The sequence below is a fragment of the Atractosteus spatula genome, chromosome 15 (assembly GCF_055471065.1).
Source record: "Atractosteus spatula isolate fAtrSpa1 chromosome 15, fAtrSpa1.hap1, whole genome shotgun sequence".
Lineage (NCBI taxonomy): Eukaryota > Metazoa > Chordata > Actinopteri > Semionotiformes > Lepisosteidae > Atractosteus > Atractosteus spatula.
This window is the reverse complement of record NC_142720.1, coordinates 19,740,042-19,756,523: the sequence shown is the minus strand read 5'-3', so window position 1 is coordinate 19,756,523 and position 16,482 is coordinate 19,740,042. Positions and strand designations below refer to the sequence as shown.

Sequence of the window (16,482 nt, the reverse complement as noted above, 5' to 3'; positions counted from 1 at the left end):
GGGCATTCTAGAACTGTGAGACTGCAGAGCAGTACTGTATCCATACTGTAATGAAGCACTTTTTAAATGCAACGTGCATTCATGCCTAATTATTAATTATGCAAAGTTGACTGATTAACAAGTCTGAAGACATTTTCATACCAGAGGTTTTGCTGAAAGGAGGTTTAAGATCAATGTCATAGATAATATTGTTTTTTGCATCTTTTATTCAAATGATATGAAGTTAGTATACAGTAGCTTTTGCAGCAGTCCCTATGCAGTTAAAAAATGTTTGGGGTTCAGTAACAGACCAGATCTTTAGACCAGTATAATTTGACAGTCCGAGAATATCTAGCATGTCTTTACTAATTATCTAAACCAATGATTTAGAAAACTCAACATAACCTCATTTCATCCTGTTGTAAGGACCAGTCATATTAGGTATTAAATATTTGAAAATCCTGGTGGATAAGGCTAAATGCAATGCACAAACTTTACCACACAGTGTCAGTATAGAACAAAGTTTTATTTTACCCAGCAGAACATTTTCAAATGTCTGTTGTCTCTTACATAAATAATCACTTAAAAATGTTGAATTTACATGATGCTGTTATTTTGTTCAGATTCTGCATTATTCTCTGCTTATATTGTGAATTTGCAGCTCAAAACATCTACTGTATGCGTAAACAGAAAGAATGCAATAGAAATAAACACAAGGTCCATTCAAAACTAAAACAGCAAAGGAAATGATAAAGATGCATTAAGAATATTTTAGCTGCTAACTGTAATTTTCAATAATTACAGTTTGCATTATTTACTGTATGTAGGAATAGTGCTTGATCCTGATCTGACCAAGAGGTGGCAGAGTAATACATAACCTATTGTAAATGACTAGCAGATGTTGTACAGAATTTTTATTTCTTGATAATGATCATCATAATGATATTGCAGATGTACAAGAATATGATCAAATATCTGCAGGGGGACATTACTGCTGTTCTGAAAGACTGACAGACCCATAATGCACAATGAGATAAGCTTTTAGAATGGGACCAGAAAAGTGAAGCAGAAGGAGATTTTTTCTAGTCTACAAACACGGCAAAACAGATCCTGTATTTGTCCCTTGCTGATTTCCGTTACCTACTCTTATGTAATTCTTTGAAGAGTGTGGTCTATGACAATGGTATGGCTCCACAGATTCTGTAGCTCCAAGCAATTCCAGCACTCTGAATGACGTGTACTCCTCCACACTTCAGTGTGAACTTTGGTTGTTCTCTGCGGCCAAATTAATTTCAATTTACAAAAAGAAAAGTCAAGGTCTTGTTATTTCTTTCTGTATTTATTTCTGTCAATAAACTTCAGGCAGACAGCCAGCACTGCCATTAAACAGTCTGTCCTGACTCAGGGCAAAGGGATCCTCTGTCTGCTCACTCCACCGAATAATTTGGTTGTGGAAAAACTGCTATAATAATGCACTCGGCTCTGCTGTCAGGAAACACTTTGCACAATTGCAAACAAGGGAAAGGATGGCACCAAAAACTGGGAAGGAGAATATTTCTGTTCTACTCTGCGTGCCATGACAGTGAGTATGAATTTCTTAAAGTTTTCTTGTTTTGTCCCAGTATTTGCTGGCCAGAAAATATTGTTTATTAAAAATAAATGTATATTGTTACTTTTTGAACTGCTTTTTCTATAGCTGAAGGTTCGTGCTGTACACTTTGAACAACTTTGATGGATTCTGTGATACTGAATAACTCACGATGGATGCTAGGATCAAGAAGATATAATATTAATACAGTATGAGCTTTTGAAAAAAAGCATTAGTAAAGTACACAAAAGGAGGCTCTTTCACAAACCCCGAATGCTTTTGTTCCTTGGATTTGCTTTCCCACAACTGCCTGACTTTTACAGGCAAAAGGAAAACAGGCAAAACTGAAAGACGTGCATTACAACACTCCCCACTGTAGAGCGAATGAGCTGTTTCCACGGTGCTAGCTCACAAATCGATAGGACTGTCTCACAGAGCATCACCCGTTTCTGTTAATCCCGACGACAGGTACCCGTCACGGACTCTGGAATCACGTGCTAAATTGTGGACCTCTCCACGGATTGTGGAACCACGTGTTCAATGTAAAAAAAACAGCGTAAGTAGGTGTCCCGCCCCACCCTCCCAAAAAAACCTGCCGAAAGTTTTAACAATGGAGGTAGACGTTGGTTACAGGTAATGAGTTTGCTTAGTTTTAATATAGCTTTCAGAATTAAGTTCCTTTATATCTAAGTTTTAATTGATTAGGCTCCAGAATTATTTATATATATATAAATTGTGATAATATCTTGAACAGAAATAAATTAAAGATGATTTAAATGTTAACATTCGTAAACTCGACCTTAATTTTCCGATGTTGGGACCAACACTTCTGACATAACTGAAATTCCATTTTTATTGCACAGTTAAGTATTTCTAGAGGTGTCCAGATGTTTTTAAGTAACTGAATGTAATTATTCTTTGTATTTTTTAATTCATATTTTATTTATAAAAAGGTATAAATTAATATTGGAAGCTGGACTTGCTAAACAAATATATTCTGATAGTTTGTAGTTAGGGACGAGCCACGCACTGATGGCTTCCAAATCAGCCTAATTAAATAAGGTATGTCTTATTTTAAAAGTTCAAATGCACAAACAAACAAGTTTACTGCAAGGAAAAGTAGTCACGTTTTACATTTTAAAGTATTTTAGTAAGTATATGGAGAGTTTATTAAGAATGGTACATTATAAACTAGTGAAGGTTAGCTAAGTGTTCTGCTGGCTAGAAGACATGTGATTTAAAAATGAGTCATTTCAGAGTTCATGTGATTGAAAAAGCCCTATAAATTTGAAGCCGTTCTGGTTTTATTCTAATATTGAACAGAAGGACTAAGGCAAGTCAGTTTTTTTTACATAATATCACTTTTGTAAATATTTGTAAAACTTTCTTTAAGAAATGTAACTCGAAAGCTTACGTTTATCCTGTGAAGTGGGTTTAGATACTGTGATTCTTAAGGTTTAGCAGTTGGAATGACGATAGTTTTTACGTTTAGTTTCGAAGTGATTACAGTGTTTTCGTGTGCGTAACACAACGTGTCCACTTAAAGTTTAAGGGTTTACGGAACTACGGAGAACTTTGAATATCAACCTTAACAATGATCACTTCTGTTTTTACACATTCGTTTTTGTTATTTTGTTTCTCCAAATGTTTGTGTCCGACTCAAACAGATTGTAAAATCCGTTTCCTTAGCACAGCTCTCTAATAACCCGTTAAAAATATTTTTAAAATTCAGCAGTAAAACTAAGGGATGAACAATTTACGTATTTTATACAAAAAAACTTGCCTCAAAATGAAGAAATCTTCTAAAGACAGCATTTCATGCCACTATCTGTTGTTGACAGTAGTTTTATTATTCAGGATAATTTAATTGCGTTGGCATCAGTAAACAGTAAATGATCTCTACAGCAGTTAATACTGTATGTGCAGCCCAAACGGTGCCTTTTCTAGGGACCAGGTGTACATACAGTATGTAGTTTTAATATTTTAATTTTGTTCATGCATATGTATTTACTATGTGAATCAAACGCTGACTTGGAACGATGTCATTGAAGGGTTTTCAGTTTACTATTGCAACTAACTGGATTGGTCTTTCTAATAAAATGTTTTATGAATGTGTTAAATATGCGTTGTTGGCTCATTCACAGACCGGAATTAAAACAAATAACAGCCTACAGCTGTATGAAAATGACAAAGAATTACTACAGTACTTTCTAAGGAATATTAAGACAATATTAAGAGCCCTTTTTATTGCTACAGTACATACTGTATAATGTATAATGCTGATGTTGCATCAGTAGTGTAATTTTAGATTTGATTCTGTTGTGATCAAATTAGATTATTATTTGTGTTGTAAGCAACATCTTCAATCAAGTTCGTTACTGAACAATATAAAAATGCTGGAATGCATTTTTAGTTCTTTTTATGTTTAGAATAACCCAAGGATTTCTGACTTCTTTACTCTGTGTATTTGCACACATGCACATAAACATCAATGCATGTCGACCAGTGTCTCAGACCTTTGTAATCCATTTATAGGGTAGTTTTGTAATGTGAGTATTAAATGCTGCATTTAACTTTATAACCATATTTTGCATAGGATGTGAGCTTAGTTTTTTAGTTTGTTTGCAGCTTGCAAGCTGTTAAATATTAAATTGGATTTCCTCATCCTTATTGTGTAATGTAATATCTCTTCCTAATCCTTCAGGATGGTAGAGTGTTTTGAAAGGCAGAAGGGAGGTTAGAACCTTATTATTGCTCTCCCGGCTCCCTGGGGAGATTATTTCATGCTGTGTCTTTAAACAGATGAACATGGATAGGAAAGGAAGTAGCTAGAGTTCTAATACAACATGTTAAAAACATGCTTTTTCTAAAACCTATTATAATTGGTTATTGGTTGTCAGTATAAATCAGTTGCAGTACGTTTTGTTTACCTCTAAACAACCAACAGTTCTGTTAAAGCAAAACTACAGTACTGTATATTACTATTTTTCATTTGTTCTGTATCTGTAGCACACTTTTACTTTAATATTCCACAAATAAGAATTTGATTCATACAGTGTGAAAACTAAATTTCTTCAAATTGCAATAATTTTCATAAACATGCAGTATTTCTGAAATCTTTCTTTCTAAATGTGCAGAGTTTATGTGTAATGTAAGATGTTTTGCATAAAACAGTGCTGTATGCAATGCACGTTTTCATAGTTTTTAAGATGTTCTTTTTTTCTTATTTGTCTTTTGTTGTAGTGAAACACTGCCGGGGCCTTCTCCTGAACTATGTCTGCCTGTCAGTGACCGAGAATCCCTTGAATACATAATGCAAGCCATCCAGACAATTGAAAAGCAGGTCCCCGCTCTGAGAGAGAGCTTTTTCCGAACTCCTTTCAAAGACAGGAGAAAGAGCAGCTCGCTGAGCCTGGGGAAGCAGCACTATTGTCAGCTGCAGCAGGAACAGAAGCAGCCGGGGGAAGGAGCTGTCTGCAGACAGGAGTGCTGCACTGAGCATGTCCCTGAGGAGCAAGCAGCAAGCAGCCCATTATGCAGAACAGCAGCTCTAGCAGATGGGGGAGAGCACGCACAGGCGTTTGTTTCCTTTGCATCCGCATCATCACTGCTCTCGTCACCGGAAAGCAAGCCCGGATTACTGAGAAGGATCTCGCCGAGAGGCAAAGCAAAGAGCATCCATCAGCATGGCTTGATTGCGAAAGGAGTCCGCTTGCTTATAAACATGGGGAATCAGGATGGGAAGCTGAAAAGGGCAGCAGGGGAAAGCAGTGAAGCCACAGAAGAAGCTGGGGGGCCCAGGGAGGTGGAACACACAAAGAAAGGATTGCACGGTAAAAAGGCACATGGCAAACATGGCAAAGGGGGAGATTCCAGCAAGAAGAAATCCAAATCGGATTCTAAAGCGTCCGTGTTTTCAAACATCAGGCTCCGTAAGAACCTGTCCAAGGCAAAGGGGTTGTCAGGGGGCTCCAAAGAGGATGTTTTGGAGACCCAGGCCTCTCAGCAAGATGAGCTGGACAGTGCGCTCTCTATCCAAACCAAAACCCCCGATATCAGCCTTTCCGCAGATGAGCTGGGCCTGTCGGACACAGAAGCTGAGAGGTTCCACCTCACGATGGAGAGCCGACAGGCAACCGTGGAAACCCAGGAGGGACAAAGGGCTAGCTCTGGCTCTGATACTGATATCTATAGTTTCCACTCCGCTGCAGAACAAGAGGATTTGCTTTCTGATATCCAGCATGCTATTAGGATGCAGCAGGGGGTTATTATTTCAGCCGCTGAGGAGCCAAGCTGGATAGCTCAGTATAAACATGCGGGTGATGTTAAAACAACCCCCCCTGACTCTGAGCACGTTGCAGACCAGGAAGCTGCCTTTAACTGGGAGAATGGCCATGTTGGCGAACTGCATGTTTCTCTGGACAGCGCAAGGCAAGAAAGTAATTTAACTGCAGACGTGCAAAACGGTTTAAGTGAGGCTTCAAGCCAATCCGAGAAATCCTTTTGTACTTCTCCTGGGACAAAAGAACACAAGCCCCTGAGTGAGAGCGCACAGCCTCCTGCAGAGGCAAGCGGAGGGAGAGGTGGGAGCCCTGTTGTCACGGCAACAACCGCCAACAGCATCCCTGACCTGACCGCCTCGTTTGAAAGTGTAGAGGGGCCTGAAGAAGAGGAGGCCAATGTGGATATTTCATCTCTCCTAAAGGAAAGTCGCGCTGAACTAGATGGGAGCCATGAAGCAGCACTTGATTCCTCAGATGGGACTGTTGATGGCAGGGAGGCATTAACTGAATCGCTGGAACATACTTGCAGTTTGGAACTAAAAGCAGAAGATGATGACGAAGACCCTACTGTGCCGCATAGAAAAAGCAGCGTGCCCTTTTCTCAGTGGCACCCTGAAAGTCCCTTAACAAATCGGTTGTTGAGGACAAGTTTGACTTCCACATCCTCCCCAACTGTCAAGCCTTACCCTCCAATTCACCCCTCTTACATCAAAACAACAACAAGACAGCTCAGCTCCCCAAACCATTCTCCAGGACCCTCGCCATCCCAGAGTCCCTTGTTTCGGAGACGGTACTGCGACCTCGGCCACAGGCCCGACAGGCGGAGATTCAAGAAGCAGAGGTCCTCGAGCATAACTGGGCCGCTCAGCCGCTCGGCGGACTGGACTGATGAGCTGTCCAAATTTAGGTCCAACAAGACGGGTTCGGCAGATTACCTGGAGTATGGGGGATCAGAAGAGAGGCTCAGAGGAGGCAGCCAGCCCTTGTGCGTTACTCGCAAGTCGTCTGGGGTCCAGGCTTCCACCTGTAGCTTCCATGATATCTTTTCTGGTGAGTTTGATTTGTACAACTTGATCCACTGCATGAAGTTAAAATAACTGGGTATATGCTTTATTAGTTTCTTCACATCCTTTGTTTTTATCAACTTGGTAACATACCTAAAATGGCAAATTATGTATCGCACCAGAGAAGGTTACATGTTACCATACAGTGCCAACTGACATCATTCATACGCTGTACCTGTAGGCAGAATTGCTGAAAAAGAAAATTCTTGGGTTTTCTCTAGCGATGTCATGGGAAAGATTTTTTCTATGTGCAATACATGCAATAATAAACTTTATTTTATATAGCGCCTTCGAAGGTGGCTTCTCAAAGCGCTTTGCAGAAAAGCAACAGGAGACAGTAGATGGGGGTACTGAATACAGTAGGAGCAGAGGAATAAATAACAGAACCGGTTAAGTAAAGGCCCTTCTAAAGAAGGTTTTGAATATAGATGTGAAAGAGTTTAGTTTAGCAATACATTCATGCTGTGCATACAATTTGTCAGAATCTAGATAACACTTTTAAAAGATAATCCCTTTGACATGTAGCTCCACAGTGTTTCTTGAATCAATACAGCGAAATGACCTTTCCTCTTTCACCCTGCATTGCACCTTCCCTGTGTTAATCCCCCTTTCCTGCTCCAAGATACTGTAATTAAGGAAGGGATTCTTGGGATTTCCCCTTCCAGATAAACATGCAGCTTGCTTGTATTTACTACTCAGCTAGAGGCCAGTGTTTATTTGCTTTCCCTGTCCTGAACATGCAGAATAAAGCAGTGATTTGGAAATACAGGGAAATATGCATGTTTTTAATTTTAAAAAGCTAATAAAATGCAGTTGTTTGTAATATATGAAACCTTTGATGTTTGTTAATTGTACGGTCTGGTGGAGGTAGTGGAAAAAACACAAGGATGAACACATGCTTTAAGTCTGCAGAAATGTTCTTAGTATTTCAGCTTAATTTTAATATTTATTAGAAAAGATATATGACAAAGCTAAATCTTTTTTTCTCACTTAATTTCTATGGTTTTCTGTTTTGGGGGGCTCCTGTACTACAAAACTACCTGTTCAGCAAGCTTTGCTTCTGGTTTTTTGTAATGTTGTCCAAAATTTTCCTTTTTAGTAGAGTAGTAGCTCTCTTTTCTGTTTGGTTACTTGTGGCAATTAATGTCTAGAAAGTACAATTGACTCTGCCAACAGTGCAAAATGAAAATTGGTACTTACACATCCTGTACATTATTTCTGCTCTGATCTAGTGGAATATTTATTTCACTTGAAAACCCTGAAGGCCTAATACAAAATCAAATGAATGTGCCCTCTCTTAGTTGTAGTGTAGAGTCTATGGACTCATAATTTGTGGGCTGTGAGCTCAAGTCAAAGACAAAGTGGGGAGACAGCCAACCCATTACTTCAGAACGAATAGTGAAACCGCACCAACGAGTAAGGTGGAAACTACGCGGGAGTGCATGTACTGTAGAGCAATGAACAGGAGGCACTTCTTTACCTAAAGCGGCATGGGTGTATGGAACAAGGTACCCAGTCGTGTCATAGAAGCCGATACTCTTGACTTCTTTCAAGAAGTAGCTCGGTGAGGTTCTGGGATCAGTTAGCCAGTAAATACCAATTGGATTAGATGGGCCCAAAGGCCTCCTTCTCTTCGTGACCTTTGTATCCTTCAGTCCCTCCTGTAGGTACTGCTGCAGTACCTTGATTAAGGGAGTTTACCCCGGGTTCTCCAGCCCACCCAGCTCTATGGACAGGTGCTGCAGTAGCGTACGTCAAGGTTTTGGCTCCGTCGTGGATTGGTTTGCCATCCGAGGGAATGGGGGGAGTTCACTTACTGCTGTGTAGACCAGGATAAGCTCTAGGCTGGTGGGCCACTGTAGCTTGAATACCAAAATTACACGCCTACCCTCGGCAATAGCAAAAAGTTTTAGAAGTTTTAGAAAGCAATTGTCATCTTAACCCTAAGGTATAGGTTAGTCAAGTCTTGAAAAGGACAGGATTTAGTTTTTATCCTCATAAAGTTAGTAGCATTGTTTTTTTCCCATTTCTCATACACAAATAAGAATTCCCCAGATTGCCTTACCCTAAAAGTAATTTTTAAAAAAGTTCAGACATTATTTCAAGGCATATATGTTTTGCTCTCCCTGGAAGAAGAGCTCGAGCTTGTATATGGCTTTGATTACACCCAGTAGGCAGCCTCGTGATGATTTGTCACTCCAATCGATTTTGCAGTGAAACTGTAGAAAGAAAACAGCCTTGATGGGATGGATCGGCCTGAAAAGGGTATTTGTGTAAAATATTCACGTGTCCTTAAGTTGACTTAATTTATGAGAGTATCCTTTGTTTTTCTTTCTTAGACTTCATGAGGTGAGTGCAAAATGTGTACATCTTGAACATTTATAGGCATACGATATTAAAAATGTTTTGCTAGTATTAGTTAAGCGCTTGACAGATGTTGCAACTATAATCAGTCTTCTTGTCTTTTGTGCAGTATGTTCAGGCTGTTACCTTAACCGATAATGCAGTCCCCAGTTGTTTTTTTCCTTGTGGCGCACTTGCAGTGGCTGTACAATTTCATGTTGATTTGATACGATAGTCAGCAGTTTGAGGTCATTGTGCCAGCTCTGCACTTAGTAGTCCTCGGCCAGGCACTGTCAAACAGGCATTGTCAGTTGTTTGTTTGGGCTTGTGTTCACTATCAGAGGATAGATGGGGTTTTATATTCTTTTAACTTTAGACCATATGAATTGTCAAGTTCCTCAAATGAGACATGTAAAGGGATTGATTTGACGGAAATTGGGGGGGGATAGGTGTGGCACACTAGTCCACTTAACAGAGGCTTAGATACAGTATGTGTACCTGATTTATAGGACCTGTTTAAAACTTTGTTTTCTATTACAGAGGGTAGGAGTGTAATTTCTGTAATCAAGCTACAGTACAATTGCTCAGCAGGCCAGATCTTATCCTGGTCTCTTGTTGAAGCTACTGAAAAGATGTCCCCCCTTAAGAAAATAAGCTGTCTGATCTGGCAGTGACTTATAGACCCTGGCATTACTCCACTTGTTTTTATTTAATTACTTGTCCTGTTTACAAACATTTTACATTACAAGTGTGTATAATTACACTGGGTCAGAATGAGCAACTACTTATATATTGTGCTGAGCTGCAAAATAATAAGCAGAGGTTAATTCCCTGCTAAAAAGTAAGTTCAACTACAGATTAACCTCTTCTTGTTCCTATATTTGTTTATTCCATAAAAATTCAGATATTTAAATCAGTGTTCTAAGGATATAGTCCACAACAAATCAGGCTCTTCAGAGCCTTACTGTCACAGAATGCTATTCTATGTAGATTAACAGCCTCTAAGATTATTCATTTTTTTCTAAATCTATCAGAATGGTTAGTGCCTCTTATTACTATGCTGTGTGGATCTGTGTGCCTAGAATATTTTTTCTCTTAGTTTTAAAAGAGTAATCCCATGAAGCCTTGCAGTAAGGCTTAGGGGCTAAATAGTGTACATTTGTGGTGACAACCTAGTAATGCTATCCTTTGTGAAAACAATCATGTGGAGATCACAAGTATTAATGAAGAATTGAATTTTGGCTTGCATGCAGAAGAATAAGGTGGATGTTTGTGTTCTGACTTCAGAAAATGAACAATTCAGACATTGAAGATGTGTAAATTACTGTTTAATCTTGCCTCCAGCTATCAGATGTTTAGATATGGCATTTTATTCATGCTGGCCTTATTCACTGTAACTTTTATACAGTATTAGCTAGTATTACATTTGAAGACAAATGCAGCATTTGGTTTTGGTTTGATTTTAGTGTAAAATGGGAAGATGCCTTTTTATACTGGTTTATTTTCCTTTTCATTCCTAATTGCTACAGTTTGTGATAGGCAACTGTTTTTAAATGAGACTACTGACACACCTCTTTCATTGGCTGTGACCAAACATGTCTCATAAAATTGAATATGCAATTTGTTTTCAGAGTAATGTAACCATTAAATTTTGCTTAGAAATTGACTAAATTACTAGCAATGTTTAAAAAGTAAACCAGCCAAAGGTCAGATGTCCATTTGTTACTGTTACCTGTTTTGACAACCCCCAACGTGATTCCATATTGCTCTTTCATGTTGCATATTAACCCAGGAAATGCTTATTTGTAGCTGACCAAATCATAAATATTGTATAGTGCAGTCCTCCTTATGCAAGCTAATGTTTATGGCTCTGAAAGGACTGCAGAGTTGCCACATTATTATTATACCAGTCTTTGCTATTGACGTAAAAACAGCTCATCCAGGTCACAGAAATAAACTGGTAGTTTACTTTAATCGGTCTTTGAAGGAGGAAAATACTGCTGCAGTTGTGACTCATTCCTTCAGATGATCAGCTTACTGTAATATCTGCAATTGCTGCAGGTTTTTCTGTCTGTGACACTTTCCAAAATAATCTTTAATTTTCTGTGATCAAGTCCTTTCTAGCCTGCTGTGTGCCAACTTAGTGTGAATTCTCATCATGTTTATAATGAATACAGCTTTGCATGAAAACATTCTAAATGCTAAAATATACCGTTTTATATTTTATAAGATGACTGTTTACAGTACATTTTCTAGTCGATTTATAAGCTTTGTAACAGAGCAATCCCCAGATATTTCCTTTTAGAAACAAATTTCTGGAGTCAGCCTAACTAGTAAAGCAGAAATGATTTATATCACACTTAAATGATTGATATTGCTTTGAGTCTTTCTGTAACAAAATGCACAATCACGTTGCTTTGCTTGTAAAAACAGAATATCAGTGTTCTGCAGAATTATTCTGGGAACGGTTTTAATTTACTGTAGCAAAATGATATTTTTTTAGGTTAAAAAGTGAACACTGAATCTGATGCAGCAAATTTTCATTTAAGTACTGTATGTACAGTACTTTGAGCATGGAGAAGCTTAAAAATGGGTTTTGTCTCCCCTATAGATAAGACAGATGAGTTAGTAAGTGAATGTTAACCCCAGTTCGGAATGACTTATTGACATGTGTTCTGGTGTTCAGGGCGTACTCTGCTGGAGAAGTTCTTCAAGCAGCAGGAGGATGCCCCCCCAGAGGAGGCAGAGAAGCTGTGCTCTCGGATCCTAGCCATGGGGCTGCTGCTGCCGTTCAGTGACTGCTTCCGGGAGCAGTATGGGGAAAGCACATCACAGGTCACCCCCAAGTTTGACGTGAGTATGCTCGGTGTTTCTTTAGGAACAAGTCAAGGCTTAGTGCATGCTGAAAAGAAAAGACGCAAAGTTTCGGCTGTGGAGCCTTCTTTAGGCATGAAAGGTGGAAATGTTTTTGTCTTTTCATCAGTAGCGTGTTAAACGGCTGATATTTCTCACATGCAGAGCTATAGGTGCCCCCAAGCTGCGCAACCATAAAACGCATTGCGAACGCAAGTTGAGCTCTGTGATTCAGATGAGTGTACTTTGAGCCTGAGTCATCTACTGTTACTAGCCGACTGTGACTGGGATTCCCTGAGTGGTTGTGTATGATTGGCACTGTGTTACTGAGGATAGCATGGGGAGGTTGGCAAGATCCATTCCAAACCTACCCTTAGGACACTGTGTGAATTGGTAAGAAAGACACTTTCTTAGTGAAACCAACTCCTGTGGCATCCTGAGTACCTTCAAGTTTGAAGGGACGATTGTGAAGGACGTGCTACTTCAGTAGGTTAATAGGCGTTAAGGTCCTCAGTGCATTGGGGGGGTTGATTGCACTTCCTTGTTTTTCTTGTGCAGAAGAGGAGTGAATTCCAAAACTTCCTGAAGTTCAAAATACAATAGTACTGCATATGAAGTAAATATTCTTCTTGGTTTGATTGTAGTGGAAAATGGCTATAATTAATTAAACCAAAGTACTTTCAGAAATATGATTTTGAGGAATGCACTATATATATCTCTTTATTGTAGGCTACTCTTGGAAGACTTGAGCTGTAGATAGCATTGACTATCATACCATATTTTGAAAATGTTGCAAGTTTTTGCATGGCATAAATAAGAGATCAAATTTTGAATTACATCCCAAGAATAAGGCAAAAATGTGGGTTGGCTATGAGCTTGTGGAACTGATTGTGCTTTTCATTCATGAGAATGGTAAAATAAGCATAGCTTTGTACATGAGGCATCAATGCTCAATATGTTTTTACAATGATGAGTAATAAAACACAGCACAAGGGCAAATACACGTGATTACTTGCTAAATGTGTAGATACATGCTAAAGAAGTACAGTATAGATCTACTGTAGATGCAATATTACCATGTGAATCCCTCTCCATTACATCATCATAATCCCGCAGTGATCACAATGTAGGAAAAGCAGATAGCATGATCCTGCTTTTTCAAAATGCTGATGTTTCCTTTATTTGCTGCAAAACACTGTACTGTAGGTTTCCAGTACATGAATGTTACAGTTCTGTATTTCGAAGTACCATCCAGTACACAGTAATCTAATGGAACGGGCCATATTACGTTTTATAACGGTAGCTAGGCTATGTACTGTATTTTATTGGTTATATTTTCAAGAAATGCAATTATTTCACTGAGCAAAACACATGAAATGAACATCTAATACAACATGAGTGCCACCTATCGATCTTTGAGCAGTGAAGGGTGAAATTCGGGATGCCGGAACAGACTGTAGTATACTGCTGTTTGCTTTCCACTAATGCGAATTTTGATGCACATTCTAGATGGCTGCATTTGTAAGTTACTTCACTACAGTATATTTTTGTTCTGTTTGGTATCCTAAACATTATTTTTGAATAATATCTACTTACCTAAAGTTGAAAGAAAATTCATATTGGCATTAATTGAAATGTTGTAAAAAGGTTTCCCAGATCTGAATATTTTATTATATAAGAATTTAACACCATTCTCTGCAACATAAAGATAAATGTAAAGGTAGACCTGCATGGTAGGACAGGGTTACTTGTTATTGTCTCAATTTGGACAAAGCGGAACATGATTTTAAAATGATTAGCTAGTCCTTTTCCCAGTTAAAATGAAAGTTAGTGATATATTTGAATAAAAGCATGTTCAGTCACTTGAAAGGTTAATTTGAGAATGTTTGGTGCTTTGGAAGCAGTCAAAGATCATTGGGTGCTCTTTTGTAACGTTGCTCGTTGTTTGACGTAGTATCAGTGCCGTGTGTGCGTGGCTTTCTCAGTGAGCTTCTATACTGTACTGTTCTGTACTTTACTGCTGGCAGCAGGTCACCTATATGGCATGACGAATTATGACAATATTGCTAGTTCAGAACTTATGTTTATGAATGAGGATAGCAATCAGAATGTAATGATTGGTCTCTCGATATGTTATTTGCTTTAACATGAACTCGCATCAGATATGCGTTTTAAACTTGACAGCTTCTTTAATAGCTAGATCAGTGTTGGATAATATTTAATATTTCAGAAACCAGTATAACCTATGGCTGTAATGCTTAAAATGGTCAGTAGCCCTCATCCAGCACCACCAGTGTTTTTTCTGCAGACCTTTTTTAGAAATCGTGGATCTCTTTGACTGGGTGCTTTTGGGAATACATATACAAGAATTTAAGTAATCTTTTCACATACTAAATGAAAATAAGTTAAGAACCTTTGTAATAGCACTCGATTCTCACCTTCTTTCCTTTACGGGACACCAGGCTGCACAACTCTTGTTGACTTGTGACAGTCCTCCGTCCTCACTTCAAATTCTGTTTATTCGTCGATCATTAAACATTGTGTTGCACATGCCTGCCATCTGGTGGCAGTGTTATATAAGATTCAGGCATGAAAAGGGCTGGTATCAAAATATTCCTTACGAGCCTGCAGAGTTTGAAAGGGGTCATGGCAGTTAGGTCCCTGTATTTAGATTCATGTTCATATCTCACAACTCTCAAAAGTAAATTGTTTTATGAAGTGTAAGAAAACAAAAGCTCCAGTGAAGAAACACCTTGAGCATAAGTGTTAACCTCACCTACTTGGACTGCTTATGCAACAGCGAGCTGAGAAAATAAGCACTTTGTAGCACAGTAGGCTTTATTTCCTTCAAAGATCATAAAAATTGCAGAAAGATGAGTAAAGATGGAAAGAAATCTTTTTAGAGGACATTTTTTATTCTAAATGTGAGAACTATGATAGTTATTTACCATTTTAAATTAAAGTATTCTGTATGCAAAGTAATGCAGTATTTCTATGCACTTTTGAAAGGTCACATGATTCTATGCCTGTTATGTCATGCTACAGTATATTGTTACCCTGTTTAATATTCAAATATATTTTTTTTCAATCTGTAATTTATATACATTAAGATAAACAGCTCTCCTCATTTTTTATTTCTTAAGCATCTTAGCATGGATGTTTGGATCTATAAAGAAAGCATACAGTATACAGTATATAATTCTTGAAACTTTATTATCTGCATTACTATTAAAGGGCTGCTGGTGTGAATGAAATGTAAGCCATACCAAACTATAGTTCCAAATGTGTTAGATCATTATGATTCAGTATAACAACCGCATGCTTTAAAAACCTATTGTGCCACCTGATCTGTCTACCTCACACATTCTTCTCAGTGCAGTTTCCTGAGCAATGAGAACATTTTAATAGGTGTTAAGGCGTTAAAATTTTAATTTAATATTTTAAATATTTTTTATGGTGAATAGTCCAGGACATTACTGTAAAATAAAAAAAACAAATGAGCTTTACCAACCTGTAGTTGGGAATATATTAAATCATTATTCAGCCTAATAACTACTGTATATGCACTGAAAGGTTTTTTTTTGTGTCTCACTATCAATGTCAAATCAGTGTTCTTGCTGAACCCTCCTGAATCCTGGAAAGATACCATCTGTATGTACTGTATGAGTACTTGTGCTGATGTCATGCACAAATGCAGCTTCTGTAGATAACCTAAGTGTCTATAAGGAAATGCCATGTACTGTATAGGCAGAAGGATTCTCATAATTCACTAGGTGATAATGTTCCATTTTCATTAATTTAATCTTGGGTCCTCCCCCCTTGATTATGAAATATAGTAACTTTTACTGTAGGTACAAGTTATAGATTAAACTAATAGATTCTTAAACTTAATGACAGTCCTGCTCTTGAGTCTTGGCAGCATTGTTGAGCAAAATGTCTTGCCATGTGCCAGGTTTGTGTGAATTTCCATCGTGTTAAACAGTAACAGTGGCTGCTCTTGTTGGTTTACATATGCATGTTCCTGAATTATCCAGTGTGCCCTTGATTGGTTCACACATGAAATGTGACCGTGCAGAAGATCTGAGAGTGCAGGTGACGTGAAACGACATTGCTGCAGGTTGACCTCTAAATAATTGAACATCTCCCGTTTTTTCTGCGTATAGAATTGTTGTGGAGGAACTTGATCTGTCTGCAGGCTGGTCAACCAATATGCCTGAGAGATCTGCAAGTGCAGCTTTGGACACTCAGGGTAGGAAGAGAATGAGAGTGAGTAGATGAAAGATCAAGGAAATACACCTATAACCTGTCCATGGACATTTGATTGGAAAAAAATAACGTTTTTTCTCTGCAAAGGAGTTTGATTTGTAGGAGT

The 16,482-nt window shown here is 38.3% G+C and overlaps 1 protein-coding gene across 1 annotated transcript in view; it reads left to right on the top strand.

Annotated features, from left to right (window-relative positions):
- Window positions 1-2,177: 2,177 nt before the first annotated feature.
- fmn2b (formin 2b) overlaps window positions 2,178-16,482 on the top strand; it is an 89,460-nt gene continuing 75,155 nt past the window's right edge. The window contains exons 1-3 of the mRNA XM_088933775.1: window positions 2,178-2,200; window positions 4,811-6,900; window positions 11,944-12,110. Coding sequence (XP_088789901.1) covers window positions 2,178-2,200; window positions 4,811-6,900; window positions 11,944-12,110 — 2,280 coding nt within the window. The remainder of the gene's footprint in view (window positions 2,201-4,810; window positions 6,901-11,943; window positions 12,111-16,482) is intronic.